The sequence below is a fragment of the Lemur catta genome, chromosome 5 (assembly GCF_020740605.2).
Source record: "Lemur catta isolate mLemCat1 chromosome 5, mLemCat1.pri, whole genome shotgun sequence".
Classification (NCBI taxonomy): Eukaryota; Metazoa; Chordata; class Mammalia; order Primates; family Lemuridae; genus Lemur; species Lemur catta.
In genome coordinates, this window is record NC_059132.1 from 35,709,844 (window position 1) to 35,736,097 (window position 26,254).

A 26,254-nucleotide genomic window follows, 5' to 3' on the forward strand; every position below is an offset into this window, starting at 1 on the left:
AGACACTGTGCATAGATGGGAAGGCTATTTGGCCTGATTCCCCGTTTTGCACGACAGAGTCTGAGCTGCTCTGAGCTGGCTGGAGACCCGCACATCCAGAGTCCCAGGAGGAATCGCAGGTGTGGTCCCATGTCCCACCCCAGAGCTGTGGGGGTTGCAAGAAATATGGTGTTAATCCGCAGCTCTTACAGAGGCAGTCTTCCTAAGTGAATGCCAAGAAGGGACGACACATCTCTGCCTGCTTCCCATGGTCCGGGAGTAAACTTGGCTCCATGTGAAGATTTGGAAAGGAGTCGCCGCGCTGAGCTTCACAGTGTGTGGTTTATCCAGTCGTCTGCCTGCATTAAGTTGTCCAGGGTCACACAGCTACTACTAAGTGTCCGAGCCAAGATTTGATCCAGGGTGTGCTAAAAATATTTTTTTTTCTCTCCTACAAAAGGGCCATGTCCTTAGAGACCAGCCACCTTGGTGAGAGGAAGCTACGACTTTAAGATATAGATCAGGCTTTCAGAGCAGGAGTGACCCTGGCCTCACCTGTAAATGTGGCCAACGTGGCTGTCCCTAAGTGGCGAGGTGGCTGGAAGTTCATCTCCGCGTCTGGAATCAGACTTCCCGAGCTGGAACCCAGCTCCTCGACTAAGACAGTGAACTTGGGCAAATCACTTTGCCCGTCGGAGCCTCAGATTCCTCACATGTAAAAGCCCAGTAATGACAGGAGTCACGCATCCCAGGGCTGTCGGGGACATTGACAGCAACGGCTCCCTCCAGTGAGGCAGGTCCTCTGTGTCCCTGCAGCCCAACAACTCCATTCCTGGCCACATCCTCCAACAGACGTGGGGACAGGTGTCCACCAACACGGGCACAGGGGTGTCCAGACAAGCCTGTTTGTTACAACTCTGGACCAGAAACCACCCGATGTCCGTCCCCAGTGGAACGTTTGAGTCAGTTGTGTGGCGGTCACGTATATGACTAGAGACCCTACACTGACAGCAAATGAAACGTTGTTACGTAAACTACGCAGAGGACTTTCACAGACACAATGTGTGTGAACGAACCCAACACAAGGGTGACTGTGACACACCTGTGTCGTGCCAAACTCGCGTCTGGCGTTGCAGGCGGAAGCGCGGTTCTCCAGGGCGGGAGGTGCTGAGGGCTGGCGGGGTGTCCCCGGGCGCGGGCGCGCCCCGGGTGTGCAGGAGTGCGGGTGGCGAGGGCGGGGAGACAGGCGCGGGCAGAGACGGGTGCAGAGACAGAAATACAACTGCCGTAGGAGGCTCCCTGTGGAGTCCGCTCTCAACACGGTGCCGTTTCCAGGTCAGTCCTGGGCAGTTTCTACCTTTATGTTTCCTGAGGGTGACACTAAGGAGCACAGTGTATGAAGGAAGTGTCTCTCACACGCCGACTCCTCCGAGCCTGCAGCGTGAGTCTGTCCCCACGTCCCATCCGCTCCAGGCTGGCCGGAGCCTTTGGGGCCCAGCCGTCAGCACGAGGGGTGGCCTGTCAGCCTCCTGGGGGGCTTCACGCCGGTGGTGTTTCACCTGACACGAGAAGGGTGGCGCAGGAGGGTCCCGGGCTTAGGCGGCACAAGGCTGCGGCAGCCGAGACCCTCTGGAGGCCCCGGGCGGCCTGAGCACCAGCCCCAGCAGGAGGGAATAAAACAAAACCAGAAACAGGAGTTTCCTAAAATGGGCATTAGACAATGAAGGAGTCGAATGATTTTTATAATTTTTAATAGGAAAAGCACTTACACAATTCTGAAGTGAAGTGTAAATAAATTTAAAAGCTCTATTATAAAGGATCCATACTGAAAAGCGTTGCCCCCTTCCCGCCCACGTCCCGCCCTCTGCGGGGCCAGCCCAGGCTCCGCGCGGCCCCAGTGCGGTGAACACGCGCTGCCCTCCACCTGCGGTTCCCGTTGGGCGGCCTGGTCCCGGTCCCGGTCCCCAGTGCGGTGAACACGTGCGCTGCCCTCCACCTGCCGATCCCGTCGGGCGGCCCGGTCCCGGTCCCGGTCCCGGAATGGTATGTGTCAGGGCGCAGAGAGCGTCCGTAGCCTTTGAGTTACGCGGGTTTAAATCAGAACTGTAGAGGGGCCACGTGGGTTCTGGTCAGTTGCCATCCGCATATGTCTGGGCCACCATGCACAAGTGTCATCGCCTCACCCTCGTTGCTTTCCTCAGCCATGGTGGCATCCACCAAGTGTCTCACAACTTCAAATATGGAGCTAATAAGTGCAGCAGCCTGCAGATGAGCGCAGGTTAGGACTGGGCTTCTCAGGAGTTTGTGGAGGCTGAGGTAGAGGCTGGGGGTGTAGCCTGGGCAGAGAGGCTGAAAATAGAGGCTGGGGTGGAGGCTGGGGTGGAGGCTAGGGCTGACTGTTGATGAGCACGTTACTTTTAAAAATTTTTTAAATGGGAATTAAAAAAAAAATTCTTGTTTTGTTTGCGTTGCTTCCTAACACTGTGTTGAATGGCAAGGTGGAATGTTCCCGACAGGCTGTTCCTGATCAAGCCCTCTCTGAAAAGAAGACATGTGCTGCTGCTGGACCCTGGCAGGGCAGGCTGCACACGTGCCTCCCGCCACGTCTCAGGGGGCGTCTTCGGGAGGCCCGAGAGTCTGAACTTTTGAACTTGGGCTTTGCAGAGAAAGATTCCAGTTCCCAGGATTGGGCCCAGGGGATGGCGCATCCCTCCCCTGCAGCCCTCCCCAAGGCTGGGGCGTGGCTCCTCTGGCCTCCCGTTCTCCCCTGGAGAAGCCAGCACCCGGGGTCTGGGTCAGGGCCGTCCTCACGGCCCCGTGATGCAGCCCAGCCCTCATCCTGCTGCCTGTGACAGTGCACAGCAGGCATCGTTCTTGTACCCCTGTTATGAGTGGAAAACTGGGAAGGTCACGAGGAAAGGGACAGCCTCCGCTGTCACCCCACGCCCCGCTCTGAGCCTCGGCTCCCGCATCCAGAAAATGGGAGTGGGGAGAGCCACTCCGCCTCCCTGCGGCGGCCCAGCGCGGGGCGCCTGCCTGCTGCCGGGACTCTCCGCGCCTCCCCGAGACCAGGTCCGCGGCAGAGGCTGACTCGGTGCCCACCAGCGGGAGGCTGGAGTTTAAAACGCTTCCTACCCCGCCGAATGTCGGAGGATTGGAGTTTCTAACAGTCATCACACGTCATGTTCCAAGGCCTGAGGGTACTCACCTACTTCGCCTTCCCAGCAACCCGCCGAGGTGGGGACATGACTACGACCCCATTGCACAGGTCAGGGCACCGAGGACAGAGTGGCCGAGAACTTGCCAAGGTCACATAGTAAAGGACTTGTGAACTTGCATAGTAAGTCTATGAAGCAGGGGTTATTTCCATACCCGCTTTACAGATGGGGAAACTGAGGGGCCCAGGAGGGAAGGGACCCCCCTGTCTGCCCCATTCCTGGCTGCCTGACCGCAGAGCTCACACCGCCCGGCACTGTTGCCCCACAGCTATGCAGACGTGCGAGAGGACGAGGACGGTGATCTGGCAGCAATTGTGCCCATCTCCAGAGTTGTGCCCAGTGTTGTAGCCTGTGCTCTGAATGTGGCCGAGCGCATTCCCTGGGATGTCCGTGCACACCTGCTGCCCGCACTGCTTCCCGCAGCCCTGAAGCTGGCTCAGCGAGAAGCTTCCAGCCAGGCCTGGGCCTTTCCTTCTCACTCCTGACCCCTCCTGCCCACCCAAGGACCGCCGTCTGGTGGCTGTGACATTTCCACGAAGTGGCATTTCAGGGGTCAAAAGACAAGCAGAGCTCACTCTGCATCCCTGGGGCACCTGCAGCCCGAGGGCAGGGCCCTGGAACCAGGAGGGTTTAAAGTTTCTCTCTGGTGTAATCGCCGCTTTGGCAGGCTGAACCTTGGTTTCCTCCTCTGGAAAATGGGGGTGCAACATTGGAGAATGAATGCATGTGCCAGGTTGAACAGGGTCCCCCATTACATTCACATCTGCCTCGAACCTCAGCAGGTGTGCGATCTTATGGAAACAGGATCTTTGCGGTCGTAATTTGTGAAGATGAGGTCACACCGGAGTAGGGCGTGCCCTAAATCCGGTGACTGGCATCCTGACAAGAAGAGGAGAGACACGCAGATTGCCACGTGAGGACATGGGGGGAGGGGGCCGTGCCGGGTGGAGGTGGAGGGTGTGGAGCGATGCAGCCACAGCCCAGGGACGCCTGCAGCCACCCGAGGGAGGAAGGGGCAGGAGGCAGCCTCCCCTGGCATCCTTAAGCGCAGCCCTGCACACACCGAGTCTCAGACTCTGGCCTCTGGAGCTGGCAGATAGCACTTTTCTGTGGTCGTAGCTGTCCGGTCTATGAGCAAAGCAAGCTGACCCGGTGCCTGCGATGTCCCCACACCGAGGTTCCTGCGAGTCCCAGCACTCAGGCCCCCTCCGTCAAGCCAAGTGCACAGACTGGGAGGCCACCTGGGCCCCGCGTCATAAATCTGCACTGTGGCTCTATGAAGAAGCGCCAGCATTAGGAAGTTTGGGTTCAAGCCATTTAAATGGGTTCTTCTGTGTGTTTTTACTGCAGGGCTTTTCAGAGCCTTGAGTGTGTCTGCACTGGGACAATGTAAGTCCTGTGGCCACAAGCAAGTCACTGGCGCTCTCTGGCCTTGGTCTCCTCTTCTTACAGTGGGGGCAACAGCAGTAGCCGCCTCCTAGGGCTTGGAGGCTGCTGAAAGGACTTGACGAGATGAAGCTTCCAAGGTGCTTCCCACAGCGGTGGCAGGCAGTGAACATCCGTCCGTGGGGCTGCAGCGACTTCGGCTCGTCCTCCGCTTGGGGGAGCACTTGCGCCTGACCGTAGGGGCAACGGTGAGCCTCCCATGGGTCATTCCCCCACAGCCTCCTGCTTGTCTGTCCCTGGGTCCCCTGCCAGTTAGCAGGTCCTGCCTGACACTTGGGTGTCTGGGGCAGCCTGCTTGGGGCTCCAGCCAAGCTCCCTCCCCAGGGGCAGGGCAACCCCGCCCCGTGGCTCTCCAGGACGCTGTGCACACCTCGGCCACCTCTGGACATGGCCCTCTCACCCCTGGCATCTCAGGGGCTGCTTCAGTGCACACAGTCCTAATTCGCTTGATTTTTCTTTTATCTGCTTGGCCACATTCACTTAGGAAAAAGGATCCAAGCTCCTAAGGCGGGCTGTGAGGAGTTCAGCCCCCGGCCACCATGTGTGGGACTTTGACAGAACGCGCCTGCCCTGACCGCAGAGGCGATGGCAGCAACTCACGGGAGCCACCGAGGCCTGACTGGACCCCACCCTCGGGTGGATGGATGAGTCCCCGAGGGAAGCCGTGCACCTCTCTTAACCTTTCTCTTGTAATAAACGAGCATGGGGGAGGGTAGCCGATTCCCCCGGAGAAGCTGTTATTTGGCATGGAGCATGCTTAAGACTCAGCCATCTAGAGATTCTATTTTTATTTAATTTATAAATAAGACCCCTGGGTTGATTGGAGGTTTGCATGTGACAGTGGCCTAGATGAATTTTACCCGATTATTCTTGGTGGCATGGAAAAAACCATTAACATTCAAGAGAAACCCAGTTGTGACCAACCAAGGTGTCTGGATCTTGTAAATCTGTGGTCCCCAGTCCCTGGGCCTAGGACTGGTGCTGGTCCGTGGCCTGTTAGGAGCCGGGCCGCACAGCAGGAGGCAATGGCAGGCGACTGAGCGAAGCTTCATCTGTGTTTGCAGCTGCTCCCCATCGCTCGCATCACCGCCTGAGCTCCGCCCCCTGGCAGATGAGCGGCATTAGATTCCCACAGGAGCACGAACCCTGCCGTAAACTGCGCACGCGAGGGACCTAGGTTGCGGCTCCTTGTGAGAATCTAACGCCTGATGGTCTGAGGCGGAGCTGGGTGGCGATGCTAGTGCTGGGGAGCGGCTGCAAACACAGATTCTCATTACCACACAGGTTTGACTGCACAGTAAATGTGATGCACCTGAATCCCCCCAAATCATCCCCTGCACCCCAGGCCCGGTCTGTGGAAAAATTGTCTTCCATGAAACTGATCCCTGGTGCCAAAAGGTTGGGGACCACTGATCTACAGCTGAAAGTAGGCCTGGCCTGGAATATGGGAGTCAGGAAGCTCTGACTTTGCAGAGAAGAGCTCAGTCCCACTGGCCACACCTGGTGCTGTCCCACGAGCAGAGACGGCAGCTGCTTGGGAAGCCATAGCACTCCAGGACCACCTGTCCTCACCCTGGTCTGAGCCAGTCGCTGGTTGGTGCTGTTGCTGTGTCCTTGTTGTTGCTGTGTTGCCGTCGTCATTGTCGCTCTGTTGTGGTGGGGGCATGGCGGTGTGCTGTCATTTTATTGTCATTCTTGTTGTGTTGCTGCCACTGTGCTGTGTTGTCCTTTTTGATGTGCTGCTGGTGTTGTCATTGTTGCTATGTGGCTTTGTTGTTGCTGAGTCCTTGTCCTTGCTGTGTTGCTGTGGTGGCGTTGTTGCTGTGATGTTGTTAGTGCTGTGTTGTCACTGTTAGTGTGCAGCCATCATTGCCATTGATGTGTTGCTGTGGGTGTGTTGTCGTCATTGTTGCCGGGCTGTGTTCCTGCTGGCGGTTTTTTTTTTTTTTTTTGAGACAGAGTCTCGCTGTGTTGCCCGGGCTAGAGTGAGTGCCCTGGCATCAGCCTAGCTCACAGCAACCTCAAACTCCTGGGCTTAAGCGATCCTCCTGCCTCCACCTCCCGAGTAGCTGGGACTACAGGCATGCGCCACCACGCCCAGCTAATTTTTTCTATATATATATTTTAGTTGGCCAGATAATTTCTTTCTATTTTTAGTAGAGACGGGATTTTGCTCAGGCTGGTCTCGAACTCCTGACCTCGAGCGATCCACCCGCCTCGGCCTCCCAGAGGGCTAGGATTACAGGCGTGAGCCACCGTGCCAGGCCAAGGGGGTCTGTACCATTTATATTAAATGCTTTGTCAGAACACTTATCAGTCGCTTTTATACTTCCCGCAGCAAATAAGTGTGGTTACTCCTGGTCATTCACTGTGATGAACAAACAAGGTCTCTGTTTCCCTGGTTGAGTCACTATGAGAAGTGTCCAGCACCTGGGGGGCACAGGCCATTCCTCCTCGAGGCAGCAGACTAGGGCAGGGCTGTCAGCTTCCTCACTACTTTGCACCTACCTCAGGAAGGAGGAGAAAATCTCAGGCCAAAGCGTAGAGTCAAAGGCAAAAGTTTTAAGGAATATGAGACGTGATTTGGGGCCTCTTCCCTTGTCATCAGCTCCTACTAACCCCAAACCAAGGACCAGTCACCTTTTACCCATTCAGTTATTTTTGCATTGCCTGTTAGACACCATTATAAATCCTGCAGACACAGTGGTGATCAAGACACGAAAAGGAGGTGCAGTGCACACCATCTGGGGGAGGGACACGCTTGAAGCTCTGACTTGGGCAGGGCAAAGGCAATATATGCAACCTAAACATTTGTACCTCTGTAATATGCTGAAAATAAAAAGACATGAAAACTTTACCTTACAGAGGGGAGACAAGAAAATACACTGAAATATAAATAAATTAGAACACTTTGGAGAGCATTAGTGATACATGATGAAAAATATAATAAAAAGCTGTAATGTAAGGAGCAATTGCAGTAGGCTACTGCTGTTTTATAGAAGGGATCAAGGAAGGCCCCTACAAGGAGGTGACATTCAAATTTAAGCCGTCATCTTTGGGAATATCTGGGGGAAGAACATTCCAGAGCACAGGCAACCTATAGTCAGGTTTCCCTGCCCCCGCAGCCTCTTTTCTTCCCCTCTGTGTACCTGGCCTGGGTTTTATGGAGCAGTAAGTCTCTCTGTGTGACATTGGGAGCCTGACCTGGAATTCTTTCCCGGCTTCCTCCTTCCATGTCTATGTTTTCTCAATTGTTAGTGGTGTTCCTCTGATAAGTCAACTCCTGAGACTTGACACAGGCACACAGGTGTGTGAGCATACACACACACATGCACAATACATGCATACACACATACACACATGCCAACACATACGCACACACGTACACATGCACACACATATACACAAACATACATGCACACACACACAAACATGCACACATGCATGCATACACACACGCACACACATGCACACAATACACACATGCACACACATACACAAACATACACACATGCACACACACAAACGTGCACACATGCATGCATACACACATGCACACACATACATACACACACAGTACAGGACTTGGTTAGAAGACACAGGAAAGGTAGTGGGCGCTGATTATCCTTCTGACCCAGGCATAGAATTTACATTTTCCCTTCTACTCATCAGTGCGCATCGACCACTCTTCTCTGAGGGAAGCCAACCCTCCGCACACAGGTGTGCCCAGCCGGCCTCCGCCCAGGGGTTAAGCAGGCTGAGCGGCAGCAGGAGCAAGTGTGTGCAGAGATGTGCGGCTTGGACGTAGCAGTCATTACCTGGCAGGCAGCGTCCACTTCCTGCTCTCAACAGACACGGCCGACCCAGCCCCCACTTGCTCCCTCTGGGCCTGACACAATGATTTAGTTTAAAGCCAAAATCGTAAAACAGCTGAATAGAGATATTTAATCTTTAACAATATTTCTGCCCTAACGTTAGGGGAGGAAAAGTCTCTTGGGCACATTCAACCTATGAATGCTTCAGAAACGTTTAGGAGGCCATTCATTGTATGATGTGATATACTTTCTATGGAGAAAAACGAAGGCCCAGACAAAATTTGTAGGGCCTTTTTCCTGTGAAAAGCCTGGAAGAAAGGGTCGTCTTATATTTAATAATGGGTCAGAATCTATAATGGTGTTTTTCAGTTCTTCCTCATGCTAACAACAAAAAAAGAAAGAAGACAACATGGAGGCGTGGACCATGTGTGAGAGTTACCCTGAGCGGCCCCTCGGGGCACGACCCTGCAGGAGCCAACAGGACAAAGGTCCCCAGGTAGGAGGTTCCCTCCACCCTAAAGACACTCTGGAGGGAAGGAAAGGGATGTGGTTCCTCAGGCCTAAGAGAGGCCGCTGACTCCTACCTATGCCTTGTCAAGTAGCTTGTCAAAAATACTGTATGTTAATTTACTTTGAATATAAAAATATAACAACAGTATGGAAAATGTGGCTTAAAAAGTAAAATGACTTTAATTCAACTACCTTAACAAAGCTTTATAAATCGTTTCTCCCCACTTTTTATTTTGAAAAGTTTAAAACCTACAAGTGCTTTGAAATGAGGAACATCCATGTATAATCACTGCTCACTAACGTTTCACCACTTCAGTTTCTTTCCATACATAGCACGTTTTCCCCATGAACTGTTTGTGAGCAAGTTGCAGACAGAATGACACTAATAACCCTCAATATTTCTGCCTATATCTCCTAAGAACTCTGTCCCATAAAACCTCAATATTAGTCCACACCCAATAAATTTAATATTAATGCAATATTGTTATTTAATACAAAGTCAAAATGTGACTTTCCTAGCATAGCTGTTTTCTTTTTTAAAATCCATGACATAATCAAGGATGATGCATTTCATTTACTGTTTTTGTTTCCTAAGTTTTGTTTAATCTAAAACAGTCCAAAAGTCTTTTTTCTTTTCCTTTCTTTCTTTCTTTCTTTTTTTTTTTTTTTTGGTTTTTTATGATGTTTACATATTTTAAGTCTACCAGTTTTCTTGTGGCTTTTAATAATTTGATCCATTTTCTTTTGTGCTTTTTGTTGCAGTTTTAACCATAGGGTACTTACACTTTTGCAACCTGTCTTTTTGTACTAAACATTAACACTACAGCGTAAGCAGTTTTCATGTTGCTTATTATAGTCAATAATAATCACCTTTGATAAGTTCAGAATGCCCCATCCAGAGAACGCATTCGAATTTATTTAATAACCCTCTAACATTAGACATTCAGGTTTTTTAAATTGTGAATAATATTGTACATCACCATGATCATCTTAACGTACATAACTTTGTTCTCTTTATTTTTTCTAACATTGTTAATACATGTTGTTTTCCAAATACATGTTGCTTAGTACTACATTGTAGATTTACTATTTGAATTTAAAAAAATGTTTATTGCTCACTTAGGAAAACAAAAAATCAGCCTGATATTCATTGTTGTTTAAGTTCTCTGATTAAAAAGAGTTGCTATTGTTAAATAAATTAACAAATTAATATACAAATATAAGAACAAGAAAAAAGGAACTCTCCATCATCACCAATTCTGGAGTTGACACTGACGTATTAAGTCCAAGTCTGAATGTGAGCCGGCCAATTTCACATGCACAGAAGCCTGAGCTGTGACTTACGTTCTCAGACCTTGCACTCAGTGGCCAATACAGCCACAGAGGAATCTGCTCCAGTAGACTGAGAGCTCCCTTAGGACAGAGACATGACTTACTCCTTCTGTGTCCCCAGCAACCTGTGTTTAAAACCTGTTAGACATTTTCTTTATGTTGGTGGAGTACTGTCTGACTTTTATTATCTGTACTAGATTCCAACACTTCCACGGTCCATGGTCAGATCCCAAAATATACAGTCCTTTGGACCCTCCAGCCATCTTTATTTTTGGATGGAGCTGCAGCTCTGAGGCTCTGTCTTTTGCCTGTCAGGTTAAGCTGGTTGGATTCCAGGAAAGGAAGGAAAGAGTTCATCTCTTCTCATTTCCTAGGCCTGGAGGAGTCTCTGGTTTCCTTTCCTTTAAGCCTTCCTGGTTTTCTGAAATCTGCAGTCAAAACAAGAAGCAACTGAACTGAACTTGGCAGACCTTGACTGTGAGGGCACACATAGCCTTATCAAATTAAAAACATAAACAAACGAAAAAATAGCTCCAGCCTCAAGCATGCTTCTGTAAGAGAACATGGTGTTTGTGAAAGCAATGGTGGCCCTGTGAGATGCTTGTTCATCTAGAACCCACTGCAGCACTGACTGGGAATTCTGCTTACCACAAACATGGTCCTGACTATCCCGTCAACTCCTAGTTGGTTTCCTTTCCGGTAACTGCCACCTCTCACGGGCACCCCCATTTGCAGTCCATCCTCTAAGCTACTGTTGGAGAACTCTCTCCTTTCAAATGTTGGCGAACTTCTCGCAGTTCATCCTATTAGCCAGAACCCTGGCTGTGGCATAAAATCCCCTTGGCAATCTGAGGTTAACCTCCCTCGCAAGCTCTTCTTAGCAGTTTTTCTCTGCATGAAACCTGTACTTGCCACACTCTTCAAACTTTGTGCAGTTTTCTCTAAATCTTAGCTTTTTCACAGACTATGTCTTTGGCAATGCAGTGTCGCCCACCTGGAATGTTCTTCCACGCCTGTGCCCCCACCTGGAAAATGTCTGCCATTCACCACTGAAGATACAGTTCAATATTCCCTCTCTGAGACCTTCCCTGAGTTCCTCAGGCAAAGTTTTTTTGTCCCTTCCTCCCTGCACAAATTTGTGATGGCACTTCCCCCAAGGTTGGTATTTTTCATGCGCGCTACCCACTTCTGCTCACCCCCTCTGTCCCGGTCATTCTGGCCTTTCAGATGCCAAGCGTCAGGGCTGTGCATCTGCTGCTCACTCTATTACCTAAGTATCTGCGTGGCTTCTCTCTCACCTGCTTCAGCCTCTGCTCAGATGTCATCCTCCCTAGCCTTGACTGCCTCCCTACCTAGGATGGCAGCCTCAGCGTAATCCCTCTCTAGACCCTTAGGCTGCTTTTTTACATAGTGTTTGGGATTCCTGGACATCGAAATACAGTCGATTCTCATTATTCATTGATTTCGTATTTAAGAATTTGCCTACCTGCTAAATTTGATTTCCAACTTCCAAATCATTACTTGCAGCGCTTTTGCAGATGTGCGTCATTCACAGACGTGCTCAAAGGAGCAAGCTATGAGTCAGTCACCCGATGCACACATTCCCAGCTGAGGCCAAAAAAAGGAGAGACTCTGCCTTGTTTCAGGTCTCATAGATAAACAAGGGTCCTTTTCTCAGTCTATTTAATACCTGTGCTTTTTGTTGGTGGTTTTGCTGTTTAAAATCCCCCCACCGCCAGCATAGTGCTGATGTGCTGTGTGGTGCTCGTAAGCACAAGACGCTGTGATGTGCCTCATGGAGAAAGTACAAGTGTTAGAGAAGCTACTTTCAGGCATGAGCTGGCTCTCAGTTCAATGTTAGTGATCAACAATACACATGAAATGAAGTGTTTTTAAACAAACACATATATAAAATAAGGATGTACTGTGACTAGAGGCTCGTAGGTACCTAATCCCGTATTTGCTCCAGGAGCAAAGGTTCAGTATTCACTAATTCAGTGTTCACTAATTCAATGTTCACCAGTTCAACTTTATACAACATAACTACTCAAATAAAGATGCAGTTTTTTTAATGATGCAACTCCCCAAGTAGAATTTAAGCTCCATGAAAGCATGTTACCTACACTGTAATGTGGCTGTCCCCATGGTCTAAAACTGCATCTGACAACCAGAAATTGTTCAAGGATAAAGGCTGTTTTCCCTACCTTTGTCCCACTTGTTTATAGCCAAGCTACTAGCACACCGAGAGCTCTTAGTGACACTTGTGTAAAGGTGTAAAGGAATGAATGAATGGTCTGTGACTCTCCTATCCTCAAACAGCAAGGCCTGGATTTTAGCAAGAGCTTTTTATATCCAACAATGCTAAGTACTTCTCTGCTACTATTTTATCACTATTGCCTTATGTGTGACATTAGCCTTAAAACAGACTTTGGTGCAAAGTTTTAATCTTTGATGCGTTACTGCATCTATAATGTGCTCTAGAATACTAGTGTCTATAATGTATTGAAATTGCAAGATGCACAAGAGTTTTTCAATGCCCGAGCAAAGTGAATAACAAGAAAAAGGAGAAATCTCCAATGCAGTAATTTACTACATATCTTTTTTTCTAAGCAAAACATATACAACCTCAGTCAAATAACCCAGATTTTAACTTTGCCAAGCTTAAAGTTGTTTCAAGACAAAGATTTTGTCTATTTGCTTCAGATTCATCTAAGAACCACATACACCCCTGCTTGGTGCTTTACATCTTAAAGTACAAATTAGGGTTTCAAAAAAAACACTAGAACATTCATTTACTCTTTTTATGGTGGAATTGAAAATTGATTTATCAATTTTAGCAGGCTGTTTTGTCCCTGTTTAGATGTAAAAAGAGGAAAACAAGAATGTTGTGGTTTAAAGTTACAAACTAAATCTGAGGAGTTGTAATAACAGTTAGCTCTGTATACAATAACACCAGGGATACTGAGGGGAAAAAAAGGACGCAAAACCCATGAAGTTCCCACATAGTTTTTGTTTGTTTCAACTCTCCTAAGATCCTCCCAGAATTGACAAGTACTTCAGAGAGCAAAGGCCCCTCCATAATCACACACTCAATGAATACTGAGCACCAGCTGTGCATGACATTCTTCCTAAGCACAAGAAAAATGGTCTCTACCACCCTGACACTTACCGATCTAATGTTGGAGACACACATGAGAGATTTCATGTTTCTCCCTGGCTGTGCATGACGAGGGGGCAGTAGGGAGGCCGTGTCAGAGGACAGCAGGAAAGTCTCACTTTTCTGGGCAAATAGGAAAGGCCACCTGGAGCGAGTGACTTTGAAACTAAAAGCAGAGCCACATGGGAAGGTAACCAGGTGAGGGGCAAAGGCAGAGTGAGGATGTTCTTCAAAACCAAGGATGTCCCCCGGGGCTTCTCGAGCACGGTGCTTTAGCTCAGCATGGAAGGCCTTTCACAAGGACTTCCACCAGGAAGCTGAACAGCCGCAGGAGCTTTGACTTGTTCCTTCTTCTATTTCTGGAGCCCTGAGTCTGGTATGGTGACACGCATATTTACTGAAGTAATTTACGTGGTCCTGTCTACACTTCCAGCCTTGAGTTCCTCCAAGCTCTGACCCCCCTCCCCACACACCTGGTTGGAAAAACAGTATGCTTTTCCACTGCCCTGCCTCCGTCTCCTTCCTGCATTCTCTCCCCCCCCCCCCCCCCCCCCGCCCCGTCTCTCTCTGTCCCTCTCAGTGTCTGCACAAGGCCCAAATGCTGTGGCCAGACTCCCCGAGAGTCAATGGCCGTCTATGTTTAGGGGAAGCTTAAGTAACTCAATTGACTTTTAGCGTTGAGAACACTGATTTCTTTTTAATCGCACTTACGGTTTAATCACATTTTCTCATTCTTCGTGGTCCAAAGCAAATGCCTCCCTCACTGAAAAGCCTTCCAAGGCTTGGTGCACTACACCCTATCCACGACAAAGTTCATCAGTCCTTGCGAAGTGTGTTTAAGTACTTATTGCTGGTGTGTGATCACTTTCTGCAGTATCACACAAGTTCCATAGCAATGGGGACTATATCTGACTCATGTCTGTCTGTCACTGGTAAAAATGGGGCCAGCACTTAGCAAAATTTTTCTAAGGTTTTCTATGCTGCTACTTCTCCGTTCTCTTGAACTGGATTACTATTGTCTGAAAGTATGGTCAACTCACCCAACAGCATTGCTGCCTCACCATCCACTGAATTGCATCCATATTCGGGATTGTTGGGGAGTGCCAATTTGCTTTGGGGGTTTCCTGTCAAGATGAGTCTGGTTTGTAATTTCATGCCTTATTTTTATCACATTAAGTGAGAAAAAATAAAAAGGAAATGCCAACCCCTTGCTGATGGCAGACGGCAGCTATATATGGATGTCTGTGAAATAATCTGCGTACACAATGAATGAGAAGTGGAGAAACAGCCTGCAGACTCTCATGTCTGTTTCAAATGTTAGCATGTACTAAAGTTACTGGTTTTTAATAAGTGTTAAATAATATTTTGTTAGATAGAAGGGTGAATAGATGGATCCAGATTTTACAGTTTTTGCAACTGGATTAGAATTAATGGTGATTTGGGAACACTGAACTATTATATTTTTCTGATTGATTGCATTTTCACTCCTGCCAAGTTCCTTGTGTCCAGAAATCCAGGTAACAACATAAGGACAAATAGTCAAGCATTCTTCCAGGAGGTTGTTGCTGGGAGCTGGGGTTGGAGGGCAGGAGAGACATAGAAAGTCTTAACTTTTTAGTTTAGGCAGAATTGGAAATGCCTTGTTTTCTGGTAATCATGTACTTTGTCCTTATTTAGTTTTGTATCTTTTTGGCTGAGTAATGTGCTACTATTAGTAGTGAGTTAAAAATAGAATTTAAGAGAAACCATTGGCCAGGTGCGGTGGCTCACACCTGTAATCCTAGCCCTCTGGGAGGCCGAGGCGGGTGGATCGCTGGAGGTGAGGAGTTCGAGACCAGCCTGAGTGAGACCCCGTCTCTACTAAAAATAGAAAGAAATTATCTGGACAACTAAAAATATATATATAGAAAAAATTAGCCGGGCATGGTGGCACATGCCTGTAGTCCCAGCTACTCGGGAGCCTGAGGCAGGAGGATCGCTTGAGCCCAGGAGTTTGAGGTTGCTGTGAGCTAGGCTGACGCCACGGCACTCACTCTAGCCCGGGCAACAAAGTGAGCCTCTGTCTCAAAAAATAAATAAATAAATAAAATAAAATAAAAAAATAAGGGAAACCATTGTGAAATAAATTAATTTTTTCTTTACAAAAGATAAGTTTACTAGCTTTTTTGAAATCTTACATGAGAATTAACAGTTGATGTAACAGCTACTCTTGCCATTAAGTGATGGGCCAAGAGTAATTTACTAATGAAGTGAACAGGCAGGAAACAGGCCACTGACCACAGAAATAATTACTGAGAAGTATCTCTTTTGTTTTAATAACTGCAAACCATAATATGAAGAATCCCTCCCTCTTGAAATATTTATATGTAAACAGCAAGTGCGAGTAGTGGTTGATAGGGAAGCAGGAGCCAAGCGTGGGGGGAGGCCCAGAGAGTGCTTAGAATGGACTCACAGGGAAGTTAGTTCGGACAAAGTTTCATCAAGCAACAAACCAATGTTTTGAAGTTTGGTGAGCTTTACAAATGACTAATGTGCAGGATAAAGACTTAAGAACTATCCCATACATTTCTAACAGTATGTTCTCATACAGTGCAAAGTGATCCGCTAAAAATGAGGGCGGAAGAGGGAGCTGTATAACCACATACACTTGGAAGTTGGGGGTAGACAGTATCACAAAGTTGCAAAATCTCAGCCTGGAGACTCTCCCCACCCTTTGGCTTCTTTCTTCACGTGACTTGCTAAATGTTTCTATATGACTTTGAACTGTCTACTAAAAACTGAAGTATTTCTAATGCCTAGAATCAAACCCAAAAATATTTAATAAATATTTGTTAGATGGCCGAGTGAAAAAAATGAACTTTTACATAAAATTATGGAAGTCAAGTTCCTCCTCCAAAAATGGAACCTCTGCCTACTGAGGTAACATCTCACAGTGATGATGCCGTTTAGACGGGACAGGTGTTTTCTAACTCACCACATTACTATTCTTTCACATCTTATACTCCGCCCATTTTGCCCAGTCCAGGAGCAAGGAGGGCTCTGACTGTGTTTTATTTCCTCTGAGTGGAAGGGGCTGCCTGCAGCGAGGATGTCCTCACGAGGCTCTGGGAAGCCCAGCAGCGCTGTGCCCATTTTAGAGATCCGAACACCGGGGCTCAGCACCAGCCGCCTCTCACTGGCTTCGGGCAGTCTGGGTGACTCGTGGAGCCTCTGTTTCCTCATCTGTAAACCCAGGATAAGAATAGCACCTGCTTGTAAGATGTGGGGGGCAGAATGCGACAATCACTGGGAAAGAGCTTTGCAAACTCTGCAGCCCAGTGTGTCATGACGCTCCGTCAGTACGGCTGTGACTCAGTCGCTGTTTCTTAGTCTTTCCCGGCTCAGAATTCTGATGGAGTTGGTGGCCACAGCTACGCGTTTTAACCCTAACTCCGTTCTGACTCAGTGGCTCTGCTGTGTCCCCGTCACAGCTCTGATGCCAGAGGTGCTGGCTGAGGTTTTCCTTTATGACAGCCACACACGGAGGCAGTGGGAGATTCTGGACGCTGCACCCACGGCCCGCAGCTCTGCGTGAGCTTTCGTTGGGCTCGTAATCTTCCCTGAGCAGCCGTGGCTGATCCCTGTGGCCTATTAAGATGGAAAATGCCACCTCCTCACTTTTGAAGGGTGGACAAGACCCGCCCTGGAAGGGGGATCACAGACGGACAGGGCTGGACAGGTGTGCATGAAGGGGGCACTGGGGACATTCTGCACTCAGGGCTGTCCGCAGCATGACCTGGATACAGGTCCAGGGACCAGGGCAGGAAGGCTGAGTCTAGGGGGAGGGGTCTGCCAGAGCCCCACCGACACCTGTCCAAGTCCCTCGCATATGCCCGACACCTGAGCGGGGCCCAGCACAGGGTAGGGCTCAGCAGATGGGAGTGACTGTGAGAGGAAGGAGGGAAGGAAGAAGGAAGAATTGATTCCTGGACGCGGGCCCTGAGGCTCTCAGTCTGCACCTGCTGATGGGCAGTGTCTGCCTTGTCCAGTTCACTCGGACCCCTGGGTTATTCACTTCTCATTTGCCAGGTTCCCTAAGTTGGGTTAGACCTGCTGAATCGTCTCTGCGCATCTAATCTGCAGTTCTGTGGCTGCTACTGAGATGAGGTTTGTTTGTGAACCTGAACGCGGACCATGTCCCAGCACTCCGCAGACATCGTTCCCAGGGTAAGCCTGGAGTGGGGCATCACCAGCACAGGAGCAGGAGTCCCCAGGAGCTGGGCACACACTAGGGGTATTTTTCCCATGCACATGGGCAAAGAGCTGAGCTACAGGGGTTCTGGGGAAACTGAGGAACACTGAAAGGGAGGTTTAACATAGGGAGAGTTTAGAGAGGTGTGTGTGAGCTAAAGAAAACCAACAAGGGCTGGTGCAGCACCTAGGGACTAGGAGCGGGGTTGGGGGGGCACTGCTCCTCCTCCACCTGAGGGGCAGCGTGTGTGTATGGGGGTAAGGGAACCCCACGAGCGCCACAGCTCCGAGACTCGCGGGCAGGGGCTGTGAGCACAGGCAGAGGAGCACAGCTCCCTCCTCGCCCCAGGCCAGCAGGAAGGGGCAGTGGGAACAAACACCCAGCCTCTGTCTCAGCCCTTCTCGCCTCCTGCTGGTGCCTCCCGCAGGCTGGAGGAGTCAGCCAGGGGTGCAGGGGAGCTGGGTGAGGGGCTGGAAGAGTCAGCCAGGGGTGCAGGGGAGCTGGGTGAGGGGCTCGGTAGGAGTCAGCCAGGGGTGCAGGGGAGCTGGGTGAGGGGCTGGAAGAGTCAGCCAGGGGTGCAGGGGAGCTGGGTGAGGGGCTGGAAGAGTCAGCCAGGGGTGCAGGGGAGCTGGGTGAGGGGTTCGATAGGAGTCAGCCAGGGGTGCAGGGGAGCTGGGTGAGGGGCTTGGTAGGAGCCAGCCTCCAGGACACGGAGCTGGGCAGAGGAGGCGTCTGTTACACGGGCACAGCGAGAGTACCCTCCCTATGGGTGCTGTGGGGATAAATGACGTGTGCGTGTGGAGTGTGCAGGACGGTGCCTGGCACACAACCTCTCGCCAGTGTCATGATGGGGCTTATGTGACTCTCTGCCCCTCACAGTGGGCGTCCAGCACAGACTGGTTTTATTGTAGTAGAAGACACATAAAACTTACCATGGTAACCATTTTTAAGTGTATGCTTCAGTGACATTAGTCCATTCACATTGTCATCCATCGTCACAGCCATCCCTCTCCAAAACTCTTGTTCATCTTCCCCAAATGGAACTCTGTCCCCATTAAACAGGAACCTCCCACTCTCCGCACTCGTCATTCTGCTTCGTCTCTGTGGATCTGATTGCCCCAGATACCCTGTATAAGCACCCGAGGGCTGGGCAATGTGGGACTACTGTCCAGCTCTGCCTTTTGGGGGATGCAGTTGCCCCAGGCCTTTTCCCTGAAAACACATTTGCTGTCTTTCCCAGATGTCGATCCGGCTCCCGTCACAGTACAACTTTGCCATGAACGTGCTGGCTGGGTGAAAGGCCGAACTGGGCTGAGGGTGGTGCTCAAGGCTCTGGACCCCATGGCTGGGCAGCTGCGTGGCCTCGCCAAGGAGCTGTCTGATGAGATCCAGATCCAGATAAGGCCAGGTACACAGAGGCCATGTGGGAGCAGGAAAACAAGTGCCAGCAGCCCAGTGGCCCTCCCTGGGGTCCCACCAGGACTGGGCCAGGTGTGGGTGCTGGGAGATCTGGCCCTAAGGAGCTCTCAGTCCGCTGAGGGTGACAGACAAACTCATCGCAGTGTGGTGAGCGTCGGGGTGCAGAGGTGCTTTGGGAGCCCTGAGGCGGGGCTGAGCTGACCAAAGGATCCCAGAGGAGTGACGTCTCAGGACTGGAGGGGTTGACTGGAAGGCCAGGTGGAAGGAAGGGCATATGCAAAAGCTGAGAGGCCCCGGAAATAACTTGGTGTGTTCCAAAGGTAGCAAACGATTTCGAGCTTGGGATCTGGGGTGTGCCTTCATGGTAGGGAGAAGCTGGAGCTCATTATTATGGTCGGGGTCATTCATTTAATTATGTGTTTATTTAACAGACATGCACAGAGCACTTAATCTGGGACTCTGTAAGCCCTGGGTCCTGCTAAGCTGCAAAGAAAGACTAAAAGCATGCCCTAAGTGCCCTGAGCAAAGAAAGAGTTTCAAGTCCCCTCTGAGAAGGAATAAACTATTTCTAACTCAACCACATGTTCAGTGAGGGCCAAAGAAGTATATTTTCAAAGAAGGAAACACCCGTTTGCCAAACCCCTCACCCTGCCCTCAGGTGTGTGCACTCATACACACACACACACACACACACACACACACACGGACACACAGGGATGCGTACACACGTGCATCCACACACTCACACAAACACATGTTCTTCTAGTTAAAAATAACACAAAGTACATTCTGGAGCATACCACAGAAACAAGGACAGGGCTTTGCAACTTGCAAATTCTGTGACCTCAGTTGGGTCACTGAACAGCTCAGTGCCTCAGTTTCCCTACCTGACAGCAGATTGAGTTTGAATATATCAGGGACTAGAGAAGCTGCATCCAGCCCACAGATATGTTTTATTTGGCTCGCTCAGGCCTTTGAAACAACTTTTATTTGTTTCCAGCACTTAAAAATAGGAAGATTCTATCTGCCTGTCTGATAGTCAGCTACTCCTGGAGATACGGCATTTGCCCCAGGGCAAAATCAGTGGGAGACGAGAAGCAGCCTCCCCTTTGTTTAGAGCTGTGCTCTCCGTTTTTCCATAGGCCGCACCACACCCTGTTGTCTCCCTGACAGCGACATCCACTATCAATCAGTTGCCGTTTACCATAGTGCTCGCGCTATGGGTTTGCTGATAAGTTAACAGGAAAGTGAGACATAGCTTATAACTTTGTCTCCATCTAAAGACGGAGGACAAAGAATACATGTTTTAAGAAAAACAGAAGGAAACCTATTGTGTATGTGTTTGCTGTACAGTGAGTGCCCCTGAGTCAAAGTGAGTGAGGCTGCTTCACTCTCAAAGTCACACACTGGCAGAAGGTGATATCTGAGTCCACCGTGCCTCACCTGACACCAAAATCCACCCTGGCTCCCAAGGGCTGTTTCTCATTCACTGTTGAGGAAGCGCTGCCCCTCGCATCATGTCACGTGAATCCCACAGCTCTTTGAAACAGGCCTGGCAAGCACTATTAGTTGTGTTTTTGTCTTGTTTTTTGAGACTGGGTCTGGCTCTGTCACCTGGGCTAGAGTGCAGTGGCATCATCAGAGCTTGCTGCAACCTCAAACTCCTGGGCTCCAGCAATCCTCCAGCCTCAGCCTTCCGAGTAGCTGGGACTATAGGCATGTGCCACCGTGCCCACCTAATTTTTAAATTTTTATGTAGAGACTGGGTTTCACCATGTTGTCCAGACTGCTCTTAAATTCCTGGTCTCATGTGATCCTCCCACCTCGGCCTCCCTAAGCACTGGGACTACAGGCGTGAGCCTCGGGCACCTGGCCACGATTATTAGGCCTAGGCCCATCTTGCAGATGAAGAAATCTAGGCTGCTGTGGATAGAACACAGGGGTGTTGGAGGGAGGGGAGACAGGCCAGTTTCCTCTTGGAAAATCACCCGTCAGTTCAGATGACATTAGACACCAGTCCAGGGCTCAGGTCCTTAGGGGAGTCCTCCTGGACTTATCAGAAGCCTGTGGGGATCTCTAGGCACAGCTCTGCCCAGCACGTGACTGCCCCTGAGCCAGGCTGGGAGGCCACAGAAGCCAGCAGCCCTAGGAGCTTAGACCAAGGGGACTCAGTGGGTGAGCTCACCAGGAGCCTTGCAGAGAAGGGGTCTGGAGTTCCCAGGTAAGCGGTGCCACCATGGACTCCAGGAGCCAGCGAGGGCCTCGGAGCACCTGGGAGTGCTGGGCTCCGATCTGTCATTACGAGGTTTACCATCGGCTGCACTGAGGTCTTGACACACCCATGCATGTGGTCCGTGTGGGTCCTGCAAGAGTGTGACAAGACAGAGGGAGCCAGATAGGGCCAAGGCGGTGGGAGGGGTTGTTCTGAGAAGGTGGCAGTGAGGAGCAGGGTATCTCTGTGAGAGAAAGGAGAGTGTAGGTGGCTCCTTCCCCAGGCTCAGTCCTGGCAGAGCGACACCTGGGTGAGGCCCTGGGCGCTGTAGTTCTGCGTGCTGCCCCGTGCACAGGGCCTGGCAGGTGAGGCTCTCTCTAACTGGGAATCGGGGCAGAGGCCTGCGTTAGGCTCCATGGAGCAGCTCCCATCGCGGTGCACAGATGTGAACCCACCTGCCTTTGTCATCCCTCCTGGGGCTTCTTGTGAAGGTCAGCCTTTCCCCTCATGTCACCAGCCACCTGGCAGGTGGGGAGGCTCCCTTCCTCTTCTCTCTCCCCTGGCTCTCACTGCTAGGAGAGAAGCAGACACCTGGCCTGGACGTGACTACAGGGCACACAGGAAATGAAACCCGCCCTCTTTTCCAGGTGTTTGACAAGCTGGTGCTGCTCAACCCAGGAATAGAAGCAGAACAAATCTTAATGGCACCCAGCTCCTTTATGAAGCTCCAGACGAACAGGTGCGTGGTTCAGCTCTCGCGCTCAGCAGGGCTGTGACGCTGCCCTTGCGTCCAGCAGCGCACGTGCCGCAGTTGTCAGGAGCCGTGGGGGCTTTACGGAATCGTTGGTGACGCACTTGGAGAGGGGTGGCCTCTGTGTCCTTCCCTTCACTGTGGACCCCTCTGCTCCTCCACAGTCCTCCAACCCGTGCCGTGGGTGCCTTTTTCCTTCCTGTAGCCTAGAAGTGTTGTCATGCTAGCTAGGGAAATTCAGCATTTAAAAGGGCCAAAAGTACCGGCTGGGAAGTGTTAAATTTTCCCAACGCCGCCCCTGTGTTTTCAACTTTTGCCACTGAAAGTGCAGTCCGTGACCCAGCAGTGTCAGCATCACCCAGGAGGACGGAAATGCAGATCTCCGCCCCACCCCACAGCTGCCAGGGGGAAGCTGTGCCCTGACAGTATCCCGGGCGATGGGGGGTGCACGGCCCCGTTTGGGAAACGCTGTGTTAAGGCAGGTCTGCAAAGGTAATTCCTACAGTTGGTTCAGAGGCGCTGCCTTTCCTCAGGACGACTTGCATTTGAATGGCAGCTGCATAGTGGAGGGCTGTAGAGGCCACAGGAGCACGTACACATTGCGTGACACACACACACACACAGCGGTCATTCAGCCCAGAGTCACTAAGTGCCAGGCTCCCTGCTAGGCTCCGGGAACAGAGAGGTGAGTGACACGGATGCCCTGCAGGAGGGGAGCGTGAGAAGCCCTGCAAGAGAGCCAGGTGTGGTGTTTAAGCCAGAGCCCAGAGGAAGGTGCTCCATGAGGATGTAGGGAGGGGCGGTCCAGATGGAGCAGCCGGAACTAGAGCTGTGAAGGCTGGAGAGAGCCCAGAGGAGGGTGCTCCGTGAGGATGTAGGGGAGGGGCGGTCCAGATGGAGCAGCCGGAACTAGAGCTGTGAAGGCTGGAGAGAGCCCAGAGGAGGGTGCTCCATGAGGATGAAGGGAGGGGCGGTCCAGATGGAGCAGCCGGAACTAGAGCTGTGAAGGCTGGAGAGTGGCTCCTCGGGCTAAGCGGAGGGGGTTGGTGGGGGAAGAAAGTCGAGGCGGAGGCAATACCACTTGCTTACAATTGTCCAGAGAGGGTGTGTGGGGCTTGGCCAGAGAGAGAGAGAGGGGAGGGGGCCCGGCCCTGGGAGCTGGAGGCCTTTCCTCCTTGTGTTTCTTTATAATATTCATGAATGCGTAAAAGGATATTAACGTACTGCATGATTTGTCTCCCATCCAAGCACAGCAGCAGTGGTGTACAAACCCCTCTCGTAGGGAGGGGCTTATTCTTATCCTAATGAGCTCCCTTTCCACTCCTGAGGACACTGAGTCCCAGAGAGGGGACAGGATGTGCACAGTGCCCTTGGCATGGAGTGCTGGGCCTGGCCTTGGCTTCCGTCGACTCAAACCCCGTCCTCTCTCCGGTACCCCCGGCTGCCTCGATTCAGGAAACGGAAACCAATGTGCCACAGAAACAGTCTTTGACAACAAAGGTGCCACGTCACTGAGGAAAGAAACTCTGCCCCCATGGTCCCTCCTTCCCTGCCGGGCACCCGCAGCAGGTGCTTGTGTCCGAAGCATGAGAAGCCTCGCTGTCCTGGGACCAGTGGTTTCCAAATGACTCTTCCCTGGGTGACGGACCAGGCTGCAGAGAGCTGACGGCACGTGGTCCTGAGGCCCGGGGTGGCCGAGACTGGGCTTTCGTCCTCTCGCAGGAGCGACGGGGAACCACAGACCGCTGGGTCTTCTGGCCTTGTACCCGGGCTCCTCACCGCCGCCATCTGTAAAACCAGGTTTGTTTCATTTTCTGTAGGGATGGTGCGGCCTCTCTGAGCTACCGTGTCCCGGATGGGCCCGAGAAGGTTCCTGTCGTGCACATTGATGAGAAGGGCTTCCTGGTGCCAGGGTCTGTGATGGGGACGTCCACAATTGAAGTGACTGCACAAGAGCATTTTGGGACCAACCAAACCATCATTGTTGGTGTCAAGGTAGGATCATGTTTTCCCCATTTTTGGAGCAATAAAAACAGTGGCACTGAGGTAATATGTCCTCCCTCTCAGGTGTTAAAGTGAATACATTCACCTTCCAGCTGAGAAATTGTAGGTAGGAATTTATGTAGGAATAACTTGGGAGCAAAGATCTTAGACAGGTAAAAATCCACAGCATCTTCTGGCCAACAGAGGCGAAGATCATTGGAGATCATTGATTCCAAGTACCTTGTCTTATGGATGGGGAAACTGAGGCCCAGTGAGGTCCACGATTGGCCTAAGGTCACAGAGCTGGGATTGGCACCACAGCTTCCTGACCGGAGTGCTGGTGCTAAGCCCGCTGTGCCTGGTCACTGACATCGTCACCACGATGGGGAGCCCCTGCCCTGGGCCAGCCCCGGGCCAGAGCACGGTCAGTTCTGAGGAGCAGACAGACGCACCCTGTGACTGTGACGATAACGCTGTGCTGTCCCGGAAGGAGCCTCTGAGAGTGGGCGGGTCAGGCATGGCACGGGCAGAGGTGTGTGAGGTTCAGGGGCAGAGCCTCGGGTGGGGGCTGAGGGTCTGGAACGGAGGGTTTGGGGAAGCGGGGTCTGGCTTTGTGATCAGATCATGAAATGCACCGGATTCCGGGCAGTTCAGTGCAGGTTAACAGTGTGGGCTCTAGAGCCAGGCTGTCTGAGTCCAATCCCAGCTCGGCCACCAGGAGGCTGTGTGACTTTGGGCAAGTTAATGCACCTCTCTGTGCCTCCATTTCCTTGCCTGTAAAATGGAGATAGTAGCGTTGTGAAGGTTAAATGAATTATTTATAACGTGTGAAGCACTTAGAATGGTACTTCACACATGGCCAGTGCTCAGTAGATACTATCTGCTCCTGTTGCCATTTCACAGTAAAGAGGTTGAAGCCCATGCTGGACTTCCTGGATTTTATTTTTAAGGAAAGATTGACAGAGATGAGGGGTGTGTTTGGAAAGTTTGCTCCGCATCAGGTGGAGCTTGAGAGAAAGGGGGTCAGTGCAGGGAAACCAGCCAGCAGACTGAGGACGGGACCTGGCTAGGACCACTGGGTGGGCCGGGTGACCATCTGGAAGTGGGGCTTGAGGGGAGGGAGGGCTGGGGTGACCAGACTGATGATGGTCCTACACTGTGGCGTGGAGCACAGAGGTGGGGGCTGGCATGGGGGCAAGGAGTTGAGGAGTCTGGGCCCAGGGAGTTAGAGGTGGCTGTGGCCTCTCTGGGTGAGGCTGGGCGGCCCACCGGGCAGGGGTGTCTGGAGCTCCCTGAGGAAGGCTGGGGGCAGGGTGGGACATGGGGTGGAGCCTCCAGCCCAGACATGGAGCCCTGGGAGTGGGGGGAGCACCCAGGCTTGTGCAGGGCAGGAGAGGGTGGGGGAAGGCCTTGGGCCACTGCTTGGACGGGAGCAGGAGCTGAGAGGAGACTGCAGCTGGCAGTCAGGAGGAGAAAGGACACTCTGGGACAGGAGAGGCAGGGCTGGGCAGCGGAGTGGGGTGCAGCCTGTGGTCAGTCCCTGGGGATGCACAGTTGTAGGAGGTGGTGCCTTGGCAGCAGGAGCCCTGGGGCAGTTCGCAGGTGATGGAAGCCCAGTCACCTAAGGCTCTGCATCGGCTGCAGCCCTGGGAGCTGCGGGGGCTCCGGGAGTAGTGAGACCCCAGCCCTGCTCCCCAGGAGTTCACATCCAGGGAGAAACCAGACCCGTGGGCGGCAGGGAGTGCTGCTGGCTGCTGAGAGGGCGGCGGCCTTCCAGGTGGAGGAGGTGGCCTTGGGCCTGAAGGGCAGAGGCCACTGGGCTCTGCAGAGGAGGCTGGGGGGATGCGGCAGAGGGGACACAGGGAGGCCTGCAGCCTGGGGAGGTTTGGGGTGGGCCGGAGGACCCGCTGGGGAATCTGGGCAGGCTGGGTCCTGGGGGCCCTCACTGCCTGGGCTATGTGAGTTCACATTTTGCTCATGTGGACTCAAGTGACAGTAAAGCAAAATGGATCCTTCTCTCTTGGCTGGGAGATTAATTAACTAAATTCATGAACAAAGAAGAGATCGTGTCTGTGGTAGAAGCCAAAATCCACAAAATCTGCAGCCCACCCAGCTGGATGAATGAATTCAGCTCCCTGGTCTGCTGCTGGGAGAAGTAGCTTGTTCAGTGTGAGAACACCGGGCAGCGATGTCTGACCCGC

At 51.5% G+C, this 26,254-nt stretch overlaps 1 protein-coding gene across 3 annotated transcripts in view; it reads left to right on the forward strand.

Annotated features, from left to right (window-relative positions):
• Positions 1–4,129: 4,129 nt before the first annotated feature.
• LOC123638134 (nuclear pore membrane glycoprotein 210-like) overlaps positions 4,130–26,254 on the forward strand; it is a 41,427-nt gene continuing 19,302 nt past the window's right edge. For all 3 annotated transcript variants that reach the window (XR_006735187.1, XM_045551525.1, XM_045551526.1), the window contains exons 1-4: positions 4,130–4,831; positions 8,828–8,954; positions 21,967–22,058; positions 23,891–24,065. Coding sequence is in view for 2 of the 3 variants with exons in the window: in XM_045551525.1 (XP_045407481.1) it covers positions 8,868–8,954; positions 21,967–22,058; positions 23,891–24,065 (354 nt within the window). In the remaining variant the exon portion in view is untranslated. The remainder of the gene's footprint in view (positions 4,832–8,827; positions 8,955–21,966; positions 22,059–23,890; positions 24,066–26,254) is intronic.